Source organism: Grus americana, chromosome 1 (assembly GCF_028858705.1).
Source record: "Grus americana isolate bGruAme1 chromosome 1, bGruAme1.mat, whole genome shotgun sequence".
Classification (NCBI taxonomy): Eukaryota; Metazoa; Chordata; class Aves; order Gruiformes; family Gruidae; genus Grus; species Grus americana.
Window position 1 is genome coordinate 74,658,331 of NC_072852.1, and position 20,089 is coordinate 74,678,419.

The 20,089-nt window shown below is 41.0% G+C and overlaps 1 protein-coding gene across 19 annotated transcripts in view; it reads left to right on the forward strand.

Moving 5' to 3' along the window:
- SOX5 (SRY-box transcription factor 5) overlaps window positions 1-20,089 on the forward strand; it is a 655,394-nt gene that overhangs the window by 630,485 nt on the left and 4,820 nt on the right. For all 19 annotated transcript variants that reach the window (XM_054804269.1, XM_054804526.1, XM_054804608.1 and 16 more), the window contains 3 exons: window positions 9,547-9,655; window positions 10,562-10,735; window positions 17,210-17,426. In XM_054804269.1, the coding sequence (XP_054660244.1) occupies window positions 9,547-9,655; window positions 10,562-10,735; window positions 17,210-17,426 (500 nt within the window). The remainder of the gene's footprint in view (window positions 1-9,546; window positions 9,656-10,561; window positions 10,736-17,209; window positions 17,427-20,089) is intronic.

The window sequence follows — 20,089 nt, forward strand, 5'->3', positions numbered from 1 at the left end:
AACTGTATGTCCCTTCTTATTTCCTTTTTCCCTACCCCCTTCCTAATTTTGTCTTACTGAGGTTCTTTGCCAGCAGAAATTCTTGTATGTGGGCTGCGGTCCTCTTTGTTAATGCCATCAACACAGAGCAGACAGTTTTCAAAAAGCATGACAAGAAGGCGAGCAGGTATTATGTCATCACCTATCCATCACCCTGTATGTCAGCCTTTCAGTAAGTTCAATCAGCAGACTCAACAGGATCATTCATGTTCAAGGAGTCCTCTGTTCAACAGGGCTACTGTATCCATTGTCATTTCTCCTGAAACTTTTCTCAAATTTAATTAAAAACACATGTCAAGTTTACACACTACAAAGATCAAAATCGGGTTTGCCCAGCACTGGTAACTAAGCATTAAACGTTTTGATTTGCTTCAGCTGAAAGTTTATTCCTTTTTCCTTCCCCCCTCCCTCCCCCCCCCCTTTTTTTTTTTTTGCCATTTGCTTTGTGGAGCTTGTGTATATTTATATTTACAGCCTCTGCATTTAATGGCCACATGCCTTATTTTCACAGATGGCCAGTGGAAGACTTCCCCTCCCCCCTTTCTTTTAGTAAAGCCTGCCTTTGGTTTTGCTACTTTTGTCACGGTGCCACTACTCTCAGTTAGCAAGTGCCTACGCATGGGAGGGAGAGATTCTGCAATGAGGATTTTTTTTATTCCCCTGAGAACTTTAGCTCTTTATTTTAAAATGCCTTTTCTTTTTTCCTGATTGACCATCATCTATTAAATGCCCAGATACATTTTTCAGAGGAAAATTAAGTGTGTATGTGCATGTGTCTTTAGTACATCGTTATGGCAGGGATGCATGGGCAGGGTTAGCTAATAAAAAATGAAACATACAGAGGGAGGGACAAATTCTGCCCACGGTTGTGTGCAGGAAGCTCCCATTGAAAGCAAGGAGAAGAGCAGGCAAAGAGACAAGGGAGGAACCCTGGATCCTTGCAGGTGCTGAAGTCTGAATGGGAATTTAAGCCTTCCTTCACTCCAAAGGGCAGAGACTGGAAACATTCACAGGCTAGTGTGGATCAGGGAGGACTGCAGCTGTTTATACCTTAGTGGAAATTTTATTAAGCCCAATAAAGATGGATCAACTTCCTCCTGAAAAAAACCCCATAGAATTGATTTGGAGTTCTTGTTATGTCTTTTGAGCTTTTTGAGTCTTTGGGTTTAAGTTCTAAGCTGTGCCCTACAGCCACGAGAGCTAATTACTTCCTGATATTTTATTATTTTTACATAATCACGTGCCTCCAATAGCTCAGGCTGTCAGCACATTCGTGGGCACCAGCATCAGTGCAATACCTCTCTTCAGCGCAGTAGAGGCTAAGCCTGATTCTTCTGTGAATTGTGTCCACTTCTGTCTTCTGGGGGCTGATAGCCTGTTCTGTTCTGCCGGTCCTAGTATGCAGGTGTACACTTAGCTTTGTGGCAAACAGCCACTAGTATGTTTTGGGGGTGTAGAACTTTACTTTTAATTGTATTGATGCCAACGCTGGAGAGTAGACAAGCTAAGCCTTACTGCATGACTGGGAAAATGTGGTTTCTTTCTTAGGAGATAGCCTAGATAGCACGTCGACTTCTTCATTAGGGCTGGAAGAAATGTAAGCCAAGGTACAGCAGCCTTCATAATTTTAATACCTTCTAGGGAAAACCGGAAAAGAAAAGTCAATATATCTGTAATGCTGCTGCGTGGTTGAGTCACCCATTGTTTAATAAACAATTGCCAGGAAAGCAGAGACTGTGTTCTTGCTTTCTCTTTACGTGCATGTAGACCCTCTTTCCCAGGATATCCTGCATGGGTTGCGATTTTCATCTTGTTTCATTTTTGGTGTGCCCCCTCTCTTCCTCAATTAACCCTTCCTTGCCTTGCTGATCAGTTTTAGCAGCTCTTTCTGACTTGCTGTGAAATCCTTCATTATAATTTACATGGCAGATTTCAGCCAGAGATCTCAAAACTCTTCACACTGGTGGGAAAACGTCACGATCTCCATCCTGCTTAGTTGGGGAAACTAAGGTGCAGCGACTGAACAGTTCATGCAAAGTAGCAGACCATGTGAGCCCAGAAGGCAGTCTGGATGAGAAACTGGGTCATGTAACTCTTAACCTATTTGCAATCAGCACATTACAGCTGGATCTGGTTGAGGTCAATGCCTATGTAAAACTTTTGTGGGAAGGAAGCAGTGTCTCATCATTCTGCTTTGCTTTTGCTTTCCATTTTATTTCTTCTTTAAACTAATGGCCTGGGCCAGCCCTACCTGCATTTTCTTTTAAAAATCCTGACTTACAGTATCTCTCAGAGCTCATAATCAAAGAAGAGGAGGACCTCAGTGTCGTTATTTCCTGTAGAATTGCTACTTCCCATCTGACTTTGTTTCCAAGTCAAATAATATATTTTACTGAGGAAGTCATTCTTTCTCAAATAAAGAATTAAAAAAAAAAAAAGGTCTTAGGGACCTGACCCCTGCCAAGTTATTGAGGATTTTCCTCTATTTATTTCAGTGGACCCTGTCTTATCTTCAGTGCTTTGAAAAGTGCTGACTTGAGAGCCCTTAGAAGCCAAAGACCTATGTCCACAACATATGGCAAAGAAAATGGCTATACAAATTTCACCTAATTCCCCCTGTGACTGGGTGTCTGTTCCTGAGAGGAGAGTAGTTAAATGTCTGGGCCTACTTGATGCCTCTGATCTACTGAGTCCATATAGTACTTAATATAAATTACAAGTCAGGTGCAATGATTTCCAGGCAGTATTGAACGAATCTGGATTTGAATATATACCGTAAACCAAAAGATGTGGTTCCTTTACCAAGTGATGTAGCCCTGACTAAGACTGACTGTAATAATTCTGAAAGAAGTACCATAAAATCAGGAAGAGCCACAAATAAAGAAGATTTTTTTTTTCTTGCTTGTAATGCTGCTTTTAAGGTTCTGTGGGTGGATTATTCCATGAAAAAGAGAGATCTCAGATAAGCAAGACTGAAAGAACTGAGGGGGTGGTGAATGCATTGTTTCTTCATACTCAACTTTGATGCAACAACAACAACAAAAATATCTCCCAAATGATAAATTGCTGTGACATTATAAATAATCTTTCATCTTCTTTGGTGGTCCACAGAGTTTATATAATTGGAAGGCTAAAACCCTTCTTTGTTGTTTCTTCCCTTTTCATTAGTACAGTAGAAGACTATAAAACTGTGCAGCCAGAAGGGTTTTAACAATTACTGAGTCAACATTTGAAAGTCTCACTCTATTTTATCATTTCATGCATGTGCTTTTTATGAGTTTTACAGCCCTGCAAGCGTTACTTAAGCAAGGTCCATTGTAATGGTGGATCTGTAACTGCTCTTATTTTTATTTTATTTTGCTTTCCCTAGTAACATGTGCCATCAGCAAGAGTCACAGTTCCACACTCACAAAGAAATTATAAGCTTGAGGTTATCATTTTTAGACAAGATTCAGGGGTGCTAGTTTCAGTTCCTAAAACTACCAGTCTTACTAAGGAGCCTTTGGCAAGTCACTTAACATGTGACTCAGTTTCCCATCTGGTAAACAGAGTTAATAATACTGCCTTTGTTTGTGAAATTTTGTGGCCAAATTCACTGATGAGTGCAGAACACTTGGGCAATGTGATCTGTTACACAGAAAAACCTAAATCTAAATACAAGATCCCTCAAAAATTCTCTTACAGCAGTTGTAGGTCTAACATGGTTTGGACTGAGACATGGACAGTGTGCACAGTACCTATTTTGAAGTACCATGGCATTAATATGCAGGAGTAGAGCCCGGACTGCAAATAATTCATCATGTGCAAACCTCTGGGCACACTTCTCAGTGCTGCCAGTGGTTCCTCTAAGTTCTTCCAGTTCTCTCTCATCCGTAATGCCTACCTACCTCATGTTTTCCACAGTTTGAAAGACTGCGGATGAAGATTTTATAACACAAGCTATTCTGATGTTTATTATTGCAAGAGGCAGTGGAATTGCACAGAAAGATTACTTTTACAAAAATCTTCACTCATATCAGATGTAGGATAAGACTCTTCACCTTTTTGGAGGGCTGAGGAAAATATCATGATGTTGAATGGATAACACCTGGCACCACCAGTGTGTCTGATAATTAAAGATGTTTTTCTGTCATAAACAGAAGTGAACTTTCATTGCGGGATCACAGTCTAGCAGCTAATCTGCCTAGTACTTCAAGATTTAGCGCATATTGACCAAGGTATGTGTCTGAACAGTTGATATTTACTGGGGCTCACTGAGCAAAGACTTCAGCCTCAGCACCACAAACCCCATTAAATGGTGTCACATGCCCTGCTCAATAATCTAAGATAAAAATGAGCTTATCAAAACTCAGTCTGTTTGAAAATACCACTTTTAGAGTTTAGATGTGGGAATTTTTCCCACAGAGCAGGATAGTAAATAGCTGGACAAACAGCACTTGGAGAGGGAAGGGGGAAATGGGACACTAAAAAGGACAGTATCAGGCAACCATCTGTTTCTTTGCATGTATTGACACTGAAGGGAACACAGGTAGCAGGCACTCTGTCCATCAGTGTATTTGTAATTCTTAGGTGCAAGAACCGACGAGCGAGTTTCTCCTTGCAGTCCATATGTAACTGTGTTTGGCTCTCTCCAGCCACTCTACAAATGCATGGGTTTTTTGCCTGGCCTTTCAGTTCACTTGGAATAAGAAAAGCAGGAATGTGAAGCGATGTGCCTCAGCACTCCTCCTCTGGTATTCTACGCTGGCTGTATCTCTGCAGGCATCAAACTGAGAAAAAAATATTCGTATCAGGAGAAACGGGGGTAGGGTTAGGGGAGTAGAAAAGTGAAGAGTGGACCGCTTCAGTAAAACTGCTAACCTTGAATTATGCAATCGGAAAAACAGCTCTTGCCAAAACACAATTCTAACGGAGTTCAGAGTACTGTCAGCGTTTGCCAAATACCCCAGCCAAAAGGATGTCTCAAAGAGGGGGAGGAGGGATCCGTTGCCATATGCCCAGCATTCACAGTATTCTGGAAGAACTGTGGAGTCCTTCAGGAGTGGAGGCGTTCGCGTGGTCTCCAGCGCACCCCGAGTGTTGGTACCACGATCCAGCACAAGGCAGGAGCAGCGAGGTCAGAGGGGGGTAGGCAAATATACCAGAATGTCTTTATTTCTCAAACCTTCCAAGGTTTTGCTTCACGTTTGTATAGTAGTGGGAGGAGTTCTGGCAAACATTATCAGGCTGTTCTACATATGTTTTGACTCTTCTTGTTTTATGTTTCTTCTATGAAAGAGACTGCAACCAAGTTCTTGTCATTTTTAGATCAATGTTTTGTTAAACTATGACAGCTATCCATGACAGAGAGCCAAGTAACTTTTGCAGCTGACCACAAAACTGAGTCTGACTTGCAGTGCTTAGTCATTTTTTATATATTTTTTTTCTACATGACACATTCCATGTGTGTATGTGTTTTTCATTGTTCTTTTAAATATAATTAGAACATTGCTAGGAGCTATGGTACAAGTCAATCTTCTCCAGCAGATTACTTTCTTTGATTAATAAAGTTTTAGAAACTTCTCATCACATTCTGGCTATTGATGAAACCTCTCTGGTTATACTTTGAACAACTGGGCTATTGTGGGATTGATTGCTCTCTACACTATTATCTTCTCTGGTTTGCCCATTACAATTTGAAATGATCCAGATAACAGAGCTCTTGCTGCCCCTACGGAGAGTATCTCCTACTATCCCATAGCAATGACCATCAGGATAGTTTTGCCCAACCTCTGCCGAAGTTTTCATAGAGGAAAAAGATGTTTCCAAGATGTCTTTTAGCCTTCTGGGGCCTGATCAGAAATTCAGAAATTTAGAAGAAGAGGAATCACTTCATCTTTAGCAGGAGATCCCTATGTTTCTCCTCCTGCAAGAGCAGAAGCATTTTTCGCCATTTGGTTCTCTGCTTTATGCAGTCTGATTTTTAGCAGGTCTCACAGGCAAGGCTTTGCAGCGCTTCCCTGGGTCTGGACCAGCCTTGCGTGTTCTTCCTGGCAGTATTGGTTCTAGGCTGCAGTTGATGCCACTCCTGCATTGCTCATAGGATGAATGACATTTTATAGCTTTGGGGTATGGGGCAAATCTGAAACGAAGGGATTACCACTCTGGTTATTTTCTTGTAGCTTTAAAAACCTGAAAGCATGTATGATTTCATCAGCTGAGATCTCTTCCCCATTTCTCTCTCTGCCCAGCAAGACAATTGGATGTGGAGTCTTGGTATAATGATAAAATAAGCTTAAGGCATAGTCCAGCGTAGTGTGCAGGAATGTGCCACTGCCTCCTGAATTGTGCTTTAATAAAAGTGTGCTGCTGAACCCAGCAGGCATGTACTCCACCTGCTATCACTGGATGGTACCACAGCTTGCTACTGTTTACACAGCTAATCCAACACAGCGGAGTGGTGGCAGTTTTAAGAATGTGTAATTTGCTATTGAATTAAGATAATGATGATAAATAGATCCTCCTTTTGTATAAACTTGAAACCATTGTGAATCCCGTGTCTGAAGTTCTTAAATAGGTTCTATGAGAGGAGGCTGGGCCAGCAATGTCAGCAGGTTGCCAGTTTATTTGGGGTCAGGGAAGAAAAGATTTTTTTTTTCCTTTGTTTCTTTGGAGCTTCCATAAATATTTTCTCCATCAACTGAAAGATTCTGTAGGAAAGGTAAGGAGATGCTTCCATCAAATGAAAGTCATCAGCTGGATGCTTTCAAGCAAATACACGTGGGTATGCTGCTTAGCCCCTTTCAAATATTTTGTAATTGTAAAAGCATTTCTGTATGTCAGGACTGGGGAAAATTAGCTGCCGTGTGTTTAATGGGAAAAGCATAGGACAGGAAATCGGAACGCTACTTAAGTGTAGTCAGGCTTTTGCATCCTGCCAGGGTGTCGCTGGTGCTGTTGCAGAGGCTTAGGAAAGAGCAGGCCTTAGCCTTACTCTTGCCTGAGTGCTTTTTAAACTTAAACATTTCTAAACATTAACACAGAAAAGTACTGCTGGCTGTTTTGACATCCTCTGTTTCAAGAGCAACGTCGTGCAGAAGTTCTTTGTAGCTGCCACCTTATCGTTGCTGATTGAATTAAACCGTCATTCTCTGCGTTTAAGTAGCAGGGAGGAAGTTGTCACCATGTTGAAAGGGTGGTCTCCACGCTGACCCAGGTTTTGGCTGACCGGAGAGCCACCTGCAAGCGCTGGGGCTGAGGATTCATCTGGCATTCCTTTGCAGCCCCTCTTCAATCATGCCTGTGCTCTCGCACGTCATCTAATGTGACTGTACCTCAAAATTCAAAACTTTGCCCAAGATGAATAGCGGCAGAGCATCTGCGGTCTTGTAAAGTCAAATGCTGGTAAACGAGCCGTACCCCGCGCGTACCTTGCAGACAGCATGCCAGAGTATTCGCTGACCTTAAGACTCAATCAGATCATGTCGGCAGAGCGTGGTTCTGAATGTAACTGCCTCCGACTTCAGCGGCGGCGTTTACTGCATAAAGAAAAAGCTGTTAAGCCTGTGCCCTTTGTGCTCTCAGCTCTGTTTCTCTAAGAGGTTTATACCTGATTCAAGAAAAGTCTGCAACAGAATAACTCCCCTCCCCCATAATACACCCAACAAGAGGAGATGTTCTTTTATATTTTATGTTTGTGGCAGCATTTTAAAATTATTTCTGACATAAAAATTTTTGAACTTTTATCATTCTGAAGTTGACGGTAAATAGATTTTTTTGAGGAAAAACTGTTGACTTACATTATATAGCCGAGATCCAGTTGGAAGAAATACAAAGTCAACTTATTCCTGACTTTCTGTCTGCTGACAGGCTGCTTTGGAAATGAGAGCTGAGTTAAAACCGGTAGATCAAAGAGTTTGGTAAAGCTAAATGCCTGAATAGTTCAGGTGCTTACTGGAAGCTTCTCCGGGCTTTCTGCATCCGCTGTGCCTGGAAGTGTTACAGAAACCCTTTTGCTTGTGATAGGCTGACTCTGCTGCATGAGCTTTTCCTGCAAAAACCAAGAGGATAACTCACCTTGCGCGGTTTCGGCAGTGAGGTGTCTGCTTATAGACAGAGCACCGGGAGTGCGAAAGGGATCCACAATGAAAATGAATGTGAGGAGAAGGAAAAAGAAAGTTATCCTCATGTTCCCTAAACTGTGCGACTGTATGAAATTGACAGATTAGTCTTCTTTCTAACTCTCTCACAAAATTCTTTGTGAAATTACTTACATGAATTTGAACTGTTCTTTGAATTGCAGATGCAGGGACATCACATTGCGGGAAGCGTTTCTGTATTCGTATTGTTCTCTTTTCTGTTTTCTTCTATAATACAACCCACTGACATTATTAGGCTACGTCGAATAGTTGTAAAGTCTCTGGTTGCCATGTGAAATCTGAAAGTTTTTTCAGTTTGTTGATCTTTTACAGTCATCAGGAGTGGAACAGAGCAACAAAACAGCAATCTTTCTTTCAGGAAGAAGCTCAAAAGAATTTTTTCAACTGGAGCCACTTTATTATCATTCCGTATCATGTCATTTTCTTAGCTTTGCAAAAGGCACAGTGCCTAACATTTTGAAATGTTAGTATTGCTTTCCTGAAAGATTTATTTTTAAACATATGATTGTCAGGAAGATAGAACATTTATGAGTAAAATTCATTGGGAAAACAAAAACAGTTGGAAAATGGAACACCTTTGTATTTGTAAAGTCATACGATTCAGGGGGAAGCGAGGTGTTTTGAAGAGAACATTGGAATTGATGGCCCTGGCATGTTGTTCTGGCAGTGTCTTTAGACACCGCTGCAGCCTGACAGATTAATTGGCAGCACGCACTAGCCTGTTGCAATCCAGGGTTCACAGATAGTTCTGACTAGATGAATGACGGACAGGGTGTTAGTAGGGTTGGGCAAACAGTCTGGACAAGAACACAAACTGCTGCCCAAGTATCATGCTTCATTCAGGCTGACCCTTTCCCAAGGCCTGCATAAGTTTGAACTACAGTTTTCTTGTCCCCTGTGGGCTGCTTCCTAAAATATTGCCTTTTAAAAAACAAAAAGGGCAAAGTCACCCATGTCTCCGCACTTTGATTGCAGGCTGGAAATAGAGTAAAACAATAAATACATTGCAAAAGAGCATGTATCATCTAAACTTCCAGTCCAGCTTTGCAGTCCCAGGGACATAGAGAGTTGAAGTATTCTTCAGATGTGCAGCCAATTTTATCATGCCTAACTAAACCAATCTTTTCAACACTACGAAGTTTGCTCATCACTAGCTAATAAGCATGTTTTAAAAAGGACTTGGTAGAGTCTGCAAGCATATCCCTTCCAGAAAAAATATTATTATGTATTCTTAAATACCTGGCTCAGTAAACTGTTGTGAATGAATTGTTATCCAGCTTCCTATCAACCTTCTAAATTACCTATGAACTTTGCAGTTATAATATTTAATGATTTTTCTGATCCAAATCCCGTCATCTTGCCCATATAGGACAAAACAACACTGGAGACCCTGACTCAGCAACTGGCAGTAAAACAGGGCGAAGACGGGAAGTTTAGCCACGCAATGATGGATTTCAACATGAGTGGAGATTCTGACGGTCAGTACAAATGGCTTATCCTTATTTCCAGGTTTGTGTGTACATGTCAGGGGGATCTGGAGGAGAATCCAAGTGCTTTGGAGGCCTGTGAGGAGTAAGAGCGGTTAGCAGTAAGTTAGGAAAAAATGATTCATTGTGCGGTATTTTAAGTCTGGAGGTGATTTTTGGCCTTCTCTTCTGTACACTGCACTTCTCAAGACTGAACAGAGTGTGTTTCTGAGGGTTACAGGGAATAAAGGAGGCAAATAGATGTGGGATAAATGAGATCACGCAGTGAATCCATGAATTACAGACCTGATCTCATCCGTATGTGATGCACGCTCTGCATCTGTAGGAACTTTCTTGATTTGATGAGGCAAGCGTAACATTTGTTTCTTTCTCTGCTATTGCTTATGTTGTTATGGAGAGGTAAGCACAAAAACAGGCAGATGTGTAAATGTTCATTTGCTAGTTAGAGAATTGCTTAAGAAGAAACACCTGATGTTGCCATATATCACAACCTTCCCATCACAAATGAGGTGGAAGATAGGTAACATAGTATGACTAGCATTCAGTAAGCAAGAAAAGAAGAAAGTAAAAAGAAACTCTACATTGATAAGTGTTGGGTTTACATTATTAAGTAGTAAAAAGATGGTTTAGAAAAGCTGTTTAATGCTTCGTGTTGAAAAAAACAATTGAAACTCTTTGTCAAGTCTATACTATGTGATACTGAATCAATAGAATAACTAAAAACTAGACGATATATAATACAGGGTGTTTCCTACTGCTTCAAATAAAAAGAAGAAACACCATTAACCTCTTGTGAACGCTGACTCATTGAACGTGCAGCACTGACGTAGGTCACTGATGGCAGAGGAAGGTGCATAATGAAACACAAGCTGGGAATGTTTCTCTCTTTCTTTTTAGGAAGTGCGGGAGTTTCAGAGTCTAGAATTTATCGGGAATCCAGAGGGCGTGGTAGCAATGAGCCCCATATCAAGCGCCCGATGAATGCATTCATGGTGTGGGCTAAAGATGAACGGAGGAAGATCCTTCAAGCCTTCCCTGACATGCACAACTCCAATATCAGCAAGATACTAGGTAAGAATGATAGAGCACTGTTCTTTCAGTAGCAAAACTCGAAAAAATCTTTGACTGAATAGAGCTGAGCACCTGACAGAACAGAATTACTGTCTCTAGAACATCTACTTTGCTACTTCATGACTCCACCAAGGACAACAGTGATAGGAGCTTTCACCATGCTGCCCAGTGGTACACATTAACCATAACCTGAAATCTTCTTGTATCTTTTTAATTACTGAGATGGTGGTGGTGGTTTTGGTGCAAATACGTAAACTGAATAGACAGAAGCAGTTCATTTCATTAGGCTGTTGAATAAGTACAAAATGACTGCTATCATTTATTTGCCCACATATTTCATCTAACTAGATTCTATGGGGTAGCACACCACAGTATTTGATTTGCACCATAGTACTTTTTGTTCAAATCAATGGCCATAGGGAAAAGATCCTAAAATGCATCCTTTTATTTTATACAGATGCTTTTAAATTATTTTTATTATGTTCCTGTTATATTAAATTTCCCTTCAGTACATGATCTCTGTCACAAGGTGCTTTTATTCTAAATATTCTGAAAAGAATCCTGAAATCAAAAAAAGAAACATCAGAACTAATTTTCATATCCTCTACTCTTCACATTCCAAGCAATATTTGTCATGAACATCATCTACTGCATTTCATGCCACAGTCTTCCACCTTTTCACTACTTGCTCCAATTCCCAGGACCACATTATCCCAACCCTCGAGGCTTTGCCGTTGTTCTTCCATTCTCCTCCCCAGCCCGCCGGGGGAGGGGTGAGTGAGTGGTGCGTGGCACCCAGCTACCGGCTGGGGCTAAACCACGTCACTGTCCTAAGTTACTCCTCTGTGACACGCTGAATGATACAGAAGGTGAATAATGATGATCTCTGAGGCCAATAATTACTGTTTTGCAAAAACCCCGTCTGTGACCAAATTGGAGATGTTGCATTTTTACTGATAGACTGTGTCACAGGACCTAAGTGTCCCTCAGGCCAGTGGGTAAAAGCTGAAGCAGGGAACATGTTTACCTGGGCTGCAGGTCTCATCTGTTTTGCAAACACCTTGAGAGATGTAGCACAATTGTAATGGCAGCATTAACCAGCTGCAGGGCTGGTAAATATGCTGAGTTTAGACTGGTCAGAGGTTTGAAGTTTAGATTGATTAGAGTGGTATTATGAAAAGTTAGCAGGGGGCAAGTGGAAATGAGATAAATTGGTCGGAGAGGCAGAAAGTATTGGCCTTGGATGGCAGATGTGACGACATTAACCCATGATTAAAAGGGTGGTACGAGATGATTAGATTAGTTATGGGAACAGGATTAGAAGGCTAAATTGGTTATGTTGATGGTAAAATAACCTTATACTGGTTAAAAAGGATTATACTGGTCAGAGGTGTATGATGTGATTAGACTGAGGACAGGGCAGTAATAGTTTTGGTCTGTTTCTAAATTGAGAGTAGACCTGGCTAAACCCGTTTTTAAATAATCAGCTTCAGAAATCTACAAGATCATTCTGAATGGCCCTTTTCATATAGAAAGTACAAAGAGAGCTTGATGTTTTCCCTCTTAACTGATTGTTTTGGATAACAACCTCCGACAGCACGCTGCTAATTCATTCTGCTTAAAACAGGCGCTTGAGCTGGGCTGACATTTTACGCGGTCTCTGGGGATCCTGGTTGACATTTTAAAGGGCTTCTAAGCATTTTATAATACCCTAAAATCTGGTTTTAATAAGCCATTCTGCTGAAATTGTTAACATAAGGAATCACCTTTTACTATTTGGCGCTAGATCAGGGAGATATGGGGACATCTTTTTCTGATTAGATATACAGTAGTTGGAGTAAAATGTGCAAATTCATTACAGATCCTGTTGAGGTGACAGACAGTATAGCTGACTCCAAACTCTTTCTGTTTTGCTGCCAGATATGGGGAAAAGCAAGGTCTGAAGCAGGAAGAGATGATGTTTCTATTTCTTTCCAGCATCACATTTAATTTTTTTATTCCACCTATGCAATGGATAGGGATGTCCTGACGTCTTTTTTCTTGACAGAAACGTTACAAAGGTCTTCCCTCAATTGCAAAAGGCCAGGCTTTTGAAGTCAGCAGGGAGCTAGCTCTCTGTTAACTGGCATAGGGTGAGCAACTAGAAGCTTACAGTTCAGCCAGGTATTAGGGTCTCTTTATTAGAAAGGCACAATTTTTACTTACCATTTTTTTTAGCAACGCTGCTACACATTGAGGTCAGAGAGCTTATTGTCGCGGGGAGTAGCTTAGATGGAGTTGTCACCGATCGAGGGTCATTTTTATAGTAAAATGAGAGGAGGTGCTCTTCCCAGCACTAGAATTCTTTAGGGATTATGTTTGACACTGTGGTATTATGTTTGGAGCATAAAAATTAGATACATGGATTTGTCACTAAATTCATCTGTGCATACGTTTGTCATCCATCTGTTCATTGCAACTTAAACTTGCAGATAATGATTTTTTTTTAGTAAATTGTTAAAAAAGTGCTAAAATGGGTCTGCTGGACCCTATCAATTTAATAATGCATTGTTTAGATATTTTTGTAAATATTTTAATTAATTTCACTGAGAAATCTGCATAAAGAGATTAGGAAAAGACGAAGTTAGATACTACCTTCAGAAATTCTCTCGTGCATATGTATGTGTGTGAACAGATACCTGTACACATACCTGTAGATTATACAAGTGTTGCTCTGTGTGTGTGCATTTTTTAAACATAAAATTACCCTGATTCGGATACTCAGATTAAAAATGTCAGACTAATGGACTAAAAGTTAGGCAATATTACAAACAGCTGAAAACTCTTGCTGGAGAAACTTGGCTTAAAATCAGCAGTAAGGAGAGCTCCTAACCCCACCTAGGGCACGCGCACGTTTGCCCAAGCACAGGTGCCAGGGCGCACGTGGGGCGTCTCTTGTCTGCCCTGGACTCACAAAACTGTCCCTCTATAGCTTTCCCCCCAGTCATCATTGCCCTAGCTCACTTTGGGGCAGGAGCCATGTTTGGTGCTGCAAAGTCGTATAATTTTCTCATTTGTTTTCTAAATACTTCAGCCACCAGATCAGGGAGAATCGTGCGAGAACTCTGCTTTGTCATTATGTATGCATCCAGGGAGGGGAGTGGGTTCTTGTTTTCATAGTCAAGGAGAAAGCCTTGCATACTTGACCCACTCAAAGCTTTCTAATGCAGATGGTGAGCAGAAAGCTCACCCAAGAGTGTAAATCTTCCCTTAAAAAGAAAGTTTTGTCAAGGTTCTTCGATCACACCTTGTTTGGGCTTGGACTTGGCACTACGCATAGGTACCCATGCCTGCCTGTGTGTGTTTATAGAGAACTAAAGCGGTGGCAGATAAAGCTATTACAAATGTATTTTGTCTAAACATGAAGTATTTTTAACCAGGTTTAGTATGCTGATTGACTCATTCATAGCTTAGCTTGCCTGTGGGTGCAAATTCAAGGATCAGAGTTACATATTCTTCAAAATTTCAAAATTTCAGATTAGGATCAATTAGAAAGCTGGTTGGATTTTGTATATGACTAAGAAAATAAGTGAAAATGATAAAATGTAAAAACCAAGGGTTTATCATCAGAAAATGTGCCCTTTTTCAAAATTTATTTTGACAGCGTTGTTTGTTTAATTATTTATGGTACTTCAAAACATACTAGTAAATTATATTTAGTTTATTTTGTAAAAACGGTGAAGTCATAGTAAGAGGAGATATCACTGCAGAAGCAGCTATTAAAAATTTGCTAGGAAGAGAGGTGAGACTGCCAGGATTTTTGTTGTATTGAGTTTGCAGCTTAGGAAGGAAAAACATAACGAATGACATTTATGTATAAATATTGTATGTGTAACTGTATGTACAAATATTATGCATCAAAATTTCAGTTTTTATGGCCCTGATCCTGCAAAGACTTATCTGTTTGCCTAACTTCACCCACTATTTACAGAAATTTCACATGAGGTGGTAGGAATCTGCCTGCCCAGATCTGACTGTAGGATTGCAGCAAAATGAGCTAGCACAGTGAAAGAGGAATTGTGCTGGGACAGAACATTTTCAGGGCAATTTTGCCACAACTGATTTTAATTTCTACCTTTCTGTTTGTCTCAAAATATATCTGAGTTCCTATATTGCAGGTCCTTTCACAGCATGTAAAGCAAATGTCAAGACTTGTTTAAAGTCTGTGTGGTGTTCAGCTTTATTATTCATAAATGAAAATTGATTGATCAGCAGGAAATGAGGCTGAGGCTGTTTTTCTAAGCCACAGGGACTACAGCAGTTCTATGATTAGAGGACTCTAGATTTGGACCAACTTTTATGATTTTCTTCTTACACTAAAACACCAGTGCACCAGTGTCTACGAGGTAGAATTTGAAAGTAGAGCTACATCTGGGCGTCTTCCTGTACAGCTCGTATGCTTTACCCTGAATTCTTAACATTGTTCAACACAGACCCTATCTTTGTTTCCGTCTTACGCAGCATTAGTAGGTGTTCAGTGTTTTGGCAATCTCCACACGTTTATGACTGTGTCATTTAGCCCAAAATCTAGGAGGTACTACGTGTGGAAAGTCAGTGTCACTTTCTCAAGCCACTCTCTTTGCCAGAAAAAGCTTGGAATAATTTCTCTGCAGGAGGCAAAGCTGCTGACCAGGATTCTGGCCACAGAGGTTTGTTGCCCCATGTAACGCAGAGCCCTGCCACAGATCCCCCTGCGCAGCTACTACCTCGGTATGATGTACAAAGTGCTGTGCGGGAGTTTTAGTCCAAATCCTAGAAACCACCTTATCAAGCTAATATGGTGCTGCACCTAAGCTAATAACAATGTAATTAAACTGATTCCTATTCCAGAACTAGCTGGAGGATCTCTGCATGTTATGTGTTAGAAACATCAATAAAAATGATGCTTTCGACTCCAAAGTAATGTTTGCTAAGAAAGGGATGTTTATTGCTGCTCTTCAGAACAAAGACGTCATTACTGAGGAACCAGTTATCTCTAGGTGTGCGGTCAGGCTGTACCAGTCCGTTAGCCCATCACTCCAGAAGCCCAAACTGCAGCTTGGAATAAAGATTCAACGAGCACTGGGGAAAATGGCGTCAATAATCAGAAGGGGCCTTTCTGGAGGGAACCAAACTGTTTTCTTTCCTGGGAAGGGATAACTGTGCTCTCTATATTGCGAGTCTTAGGGGCACAGTGAGCTAAGACCAGCCTGAGTAATAGCATGAGCTAAGTACAGCGTGAGTAACCATAAAAACTGAAGAACGAGAGGAAGTCAAGTATGACATATGACATTATGAACCCATTAAATTGAGAAACTTTTTTTCCAATGGGAAAATAGACTACTTTCCAATAAAGATTTCCTTCTAGGCCACATGTTTCACAGCTTGGGCCATTCCTGTTATTTGAAATGTATCTTACCCTGAAGCACTTCTATAGTTCATGGAAAAATAAAATAGGATAACTGATTCAAGAAATTTTACTTTCTGCTTCCATATTATGTCCTTTAAGAAATATTAGCTTATAAATTTCAGGAGGCATTTGAAAACAATTGTAAAATCTTCATTATTTCCCTAGCTCAAATACCCACGCTAACACAAGCAGAGTGTCAGAAACAAAGCTGCCAGCAATCAAGCCATAGTGCAGCTCCGTGGAGAGGTGTGCCAGTATCCCAGTGCTCTTCCCTTCATGACACATACTAAATTCTTTGTGAAGTTGGAGCTGGCAGTGTTCACCAGGACTTGGTCTTGGAGTTAAAACCCCACTGAGACATACGGGATAGTTTATAGCTTTTAGAGGCATTGCTTCAGGGTCTTTGCAGGCTCCTGTACCCAGCAGCATAGCATTTACGATCAGTTCATATTCTGCTTCTCACAAACCTCGCAGCTAGAAAGATACATCATTTGTCATGAAAAGACTAAGCTGTAGACACATGCGTATCCAGAGTTTATTCCTTGATCCAGCCATGGTGGAGCACAGCGACGAGATCGCAGCCCATGGGAGTGGTGCCTCTTCCAGAACAGGAGGTGAAAACAGGGCCACGGCCAAAAGAAAGTGGGGGGTAGTTAGCCGAGCAGACTCTGTGTGTCTAAGGGGTCTTTGGCCCTTCCACTAAAATACACTGCCTTGTTTTCTAAAACAAAGTGTCAGGGATTGCTTATTATCAGGGTGATGGGTTTACTTCTCACCTGAAAGACATTATGATGTGAGATAACTTTCAGTAAAATATTGAGTCAGAACTTCCAGTATCCCTTCTCTCTGCCTCTTGGCCATACCCAAGAGGTTTACCAGTCAAATACAAACAAGACCTGACCCCTGTCTAGAAGCTCTGACAGATTCCCAGCCCAAAGCGATATGACCGTAGGTATCTTGTTCTGGGTGACCTACTTGTTTCTCTGCCTTTCAGCATTTGTGGATGAGTAGAATCTCATTTCTCTCTTTTTTTTCTTTTGTGACAGGATCTCGCTGGAAAGCTATGACAAACTTAGAGAAGCAGCCATACTATGAGGAACAGGCGCGACTCAGCAAGCAGCACCTGGAGAAATACCCAGACTACAAATACAAGCCAAGGCCGAAGCGTACCTGCCTTGTAGATGGCAAAAAATTACGCATCGGCGAGTACAAGGCTATCATGCGCAACAGACGCCAGGAGATGAGGCAGTATTTTAATGTTGGGTATGGGACCTTTAAAATCTACCGCTTATTTCAGCAAAAAAAAATTTCAGGGAGAATTCTTAATTCAGTGTGGTAAATGTTATATTTTATTGGCAAGAACATTATATATTGCTAACAGAATATGAAGCTTATACTTTTAAACAATGTGTTCCAGGAGGAAGTTAGGCAGTTAGGATTTTTTTGTTGGCTCTGCTATATACTCATCTTACAGCTTCGGCCAACTGTCTCATTTCCGCTCTGATCATGCAAAAGGAAAAAAAAAAAAAAAGCTCAAGATTTTCCAATGAAACGTAAGTCTTCTAATAAAGCTTTCTAAGTATTACTTTATTACGTGGCCTCAGAGAGTATATCTGAATGAATCTATGGTAGTGCCTCTTGATCTAAAAGCCAAAAATACAAGTTTGCTTTCAGTATGATCTGTGGCAAGTGGTCTGCAAAAGGACTGCTGAACATATTGAACTTGAGCTGGAATATGAACTTGGCTCAGTTTAATTCCTATCAGACATGGAAGTTGTCTGCGTTGTTGATCGTGATGGCATTTGTCATACTAGGGAGTGTCTTTCAGTACAGTAAGCTAAATGCTTTGTGTTGAGCCTAAATTTCAAGAAGACTGGTTCTCATAAACACCTAATAGATCAGCTTGATATGATTGGAATAAAATCTAGAATGCCTAGAAAACTAGCATGTATTTTCCTTCTGCAAAGACTCCTTGGTTTTGGTTACAGCAGATCAAAAGAATCAGAAGTAATCAAATATTCTGCAATATTTCTGTATTCACTGCAGAAAATTAAAACGGTGGTCTTAAAAAAGCAAAGCCAGCAGCAAGAACGACCCTCAGAAATAATGGAATTTGTGTTCTGTTTCATCCGAATTTGGAATCATTTTAATATTAACTGAGGTGCACATCTCTACTTAATGGCTAGAAGTAGCAATAAAGGAGAGAATATCTGTCCAGCAACTGCTAAGTGTCATCAGACTGTGTTTTAAACAGCTACAGCGCGCATTGTTATAATAAGCCGCTCAGCAGAGAAATTTGAGCTGCTTAACCCTGTGGCGCTGGCAGGTCCAGTGATCCCAATGGTAAGCACTGAAACAAACACAGGGAAGTCAGCCAACATTTGGCATCAAGAGATTAAAAAAAGAGGAGGGGGGCCTTCTGGAAAAAGAATAGGTAGCAACAGAGCCCCCAAACCACTGCTTATCTGGTTAACATGCACGCTTCATCATGGGGAAAAAAATTCACCTTGTAACATTCTGCATATTATTTAGCTTTCCAAACAAGGCTGACATTGAAATCAAGACATTTCAGGAGATAATTTGCTCTGGGGCATTAGAGCACAGAACCTGGGGTGAGATTTCCATAGACGTTACTGACAAAGGGGCTGACGACTGCAGCAGGGTCAGCGTTCGATGCTGGCGGTCCCAGCACTCCACTTCCATTCCTGGTTTTAGTTCCCCATCTGCTGCTGACCCGGTAGAGGTCATTTAGGGCTAAACTTCTACACACCAGTCCAGCTCCTGCCTGGACACCAAAGCAAGTGACTGGGTTGACAAGAGCTGTGGCTATGCCAGCGGCTGGGACACGCTGAAAGCCTGTCTGGAGGCATCACAATGGAAGGACTGGGCATTTTTTGCAACTCTCGTACTTAATTCTTCCGTGTCTCGGTGTCCTCATCTATCATGGTGGTAGGGTAGGCTCACCTCCCTGGGCTGCTGAGAGCCCTGATAGATTAGTATCTGAGGGCTGCTTTGAGATCCTCTGGAATGGACATCCTATAGAAGTGGAAAAATACTATTCTTAAATTATTTAATATTTGAAAAGCACTCTGAAAAGCACCATTTAAGTGCAAAGTGTTCCTATTGTTAAATATTAAAAGCAATTTAAGTGTGCTGAATCTTGTTACAGAATTGCTGACTCCAGAAAACAAAGCCTTCCTATTGAATTAAGACTAAAATGCAAATTAGATCCGCTCCCTACTTTAAGAGCTATATCTTCAGCTGACCCAACTTCTACTTGTTTCAGAGACGCGGAAATAAGGACTGTGCAGAGGGAGGCCGTGCTTGAATGGCAGGCAGGAAGTATCTGAAAATGCAGCAAGCAATTCCAAACAAATGTAAAGCTGTTTGGCAGAGGAAAGTCTTTCAGGATCACTGTACTGTGCAAGGCTTACTGTACAGCCAGGGCACAGGCAGGCAGGGGAACAGGGGAGGGTTTCATTCTTAATTAAGAATGTTCATCTCAAGAGACTCTGCCCTGTCTCCTGTGGCAAGGCTTTTCAGTGCAGATGGACACACCGCTGATGACATTACAATGTGCAGCATGTACCGAAGAGTATTACTGCAATGGAATTACTTCATGCAGCAAGGAAACAAAAGGAGCATGAATTTTAAACCTCTAGGCTTGTTGGGACCCCGAAGCTTCTCAGGGAAACAAACACTGGTATAACACAGCTAGTGTTCTTGATGCAAAGGGAATTTCTATGGCCTGGAATAATTCTTCTTTCATTACTGCAGACAGGTTTCCAAGGCTTAGACGCTGTATAAAGGCATCCTGTAGAGGATTTTCTCAAATGCTCATGTTGCTTGCTTGCTTTTTTATTTATTTTTAAATAATACATGCTTCCGTTTTAAGTCTGCCTTTTCCCAATTTTATCCACCTTCCT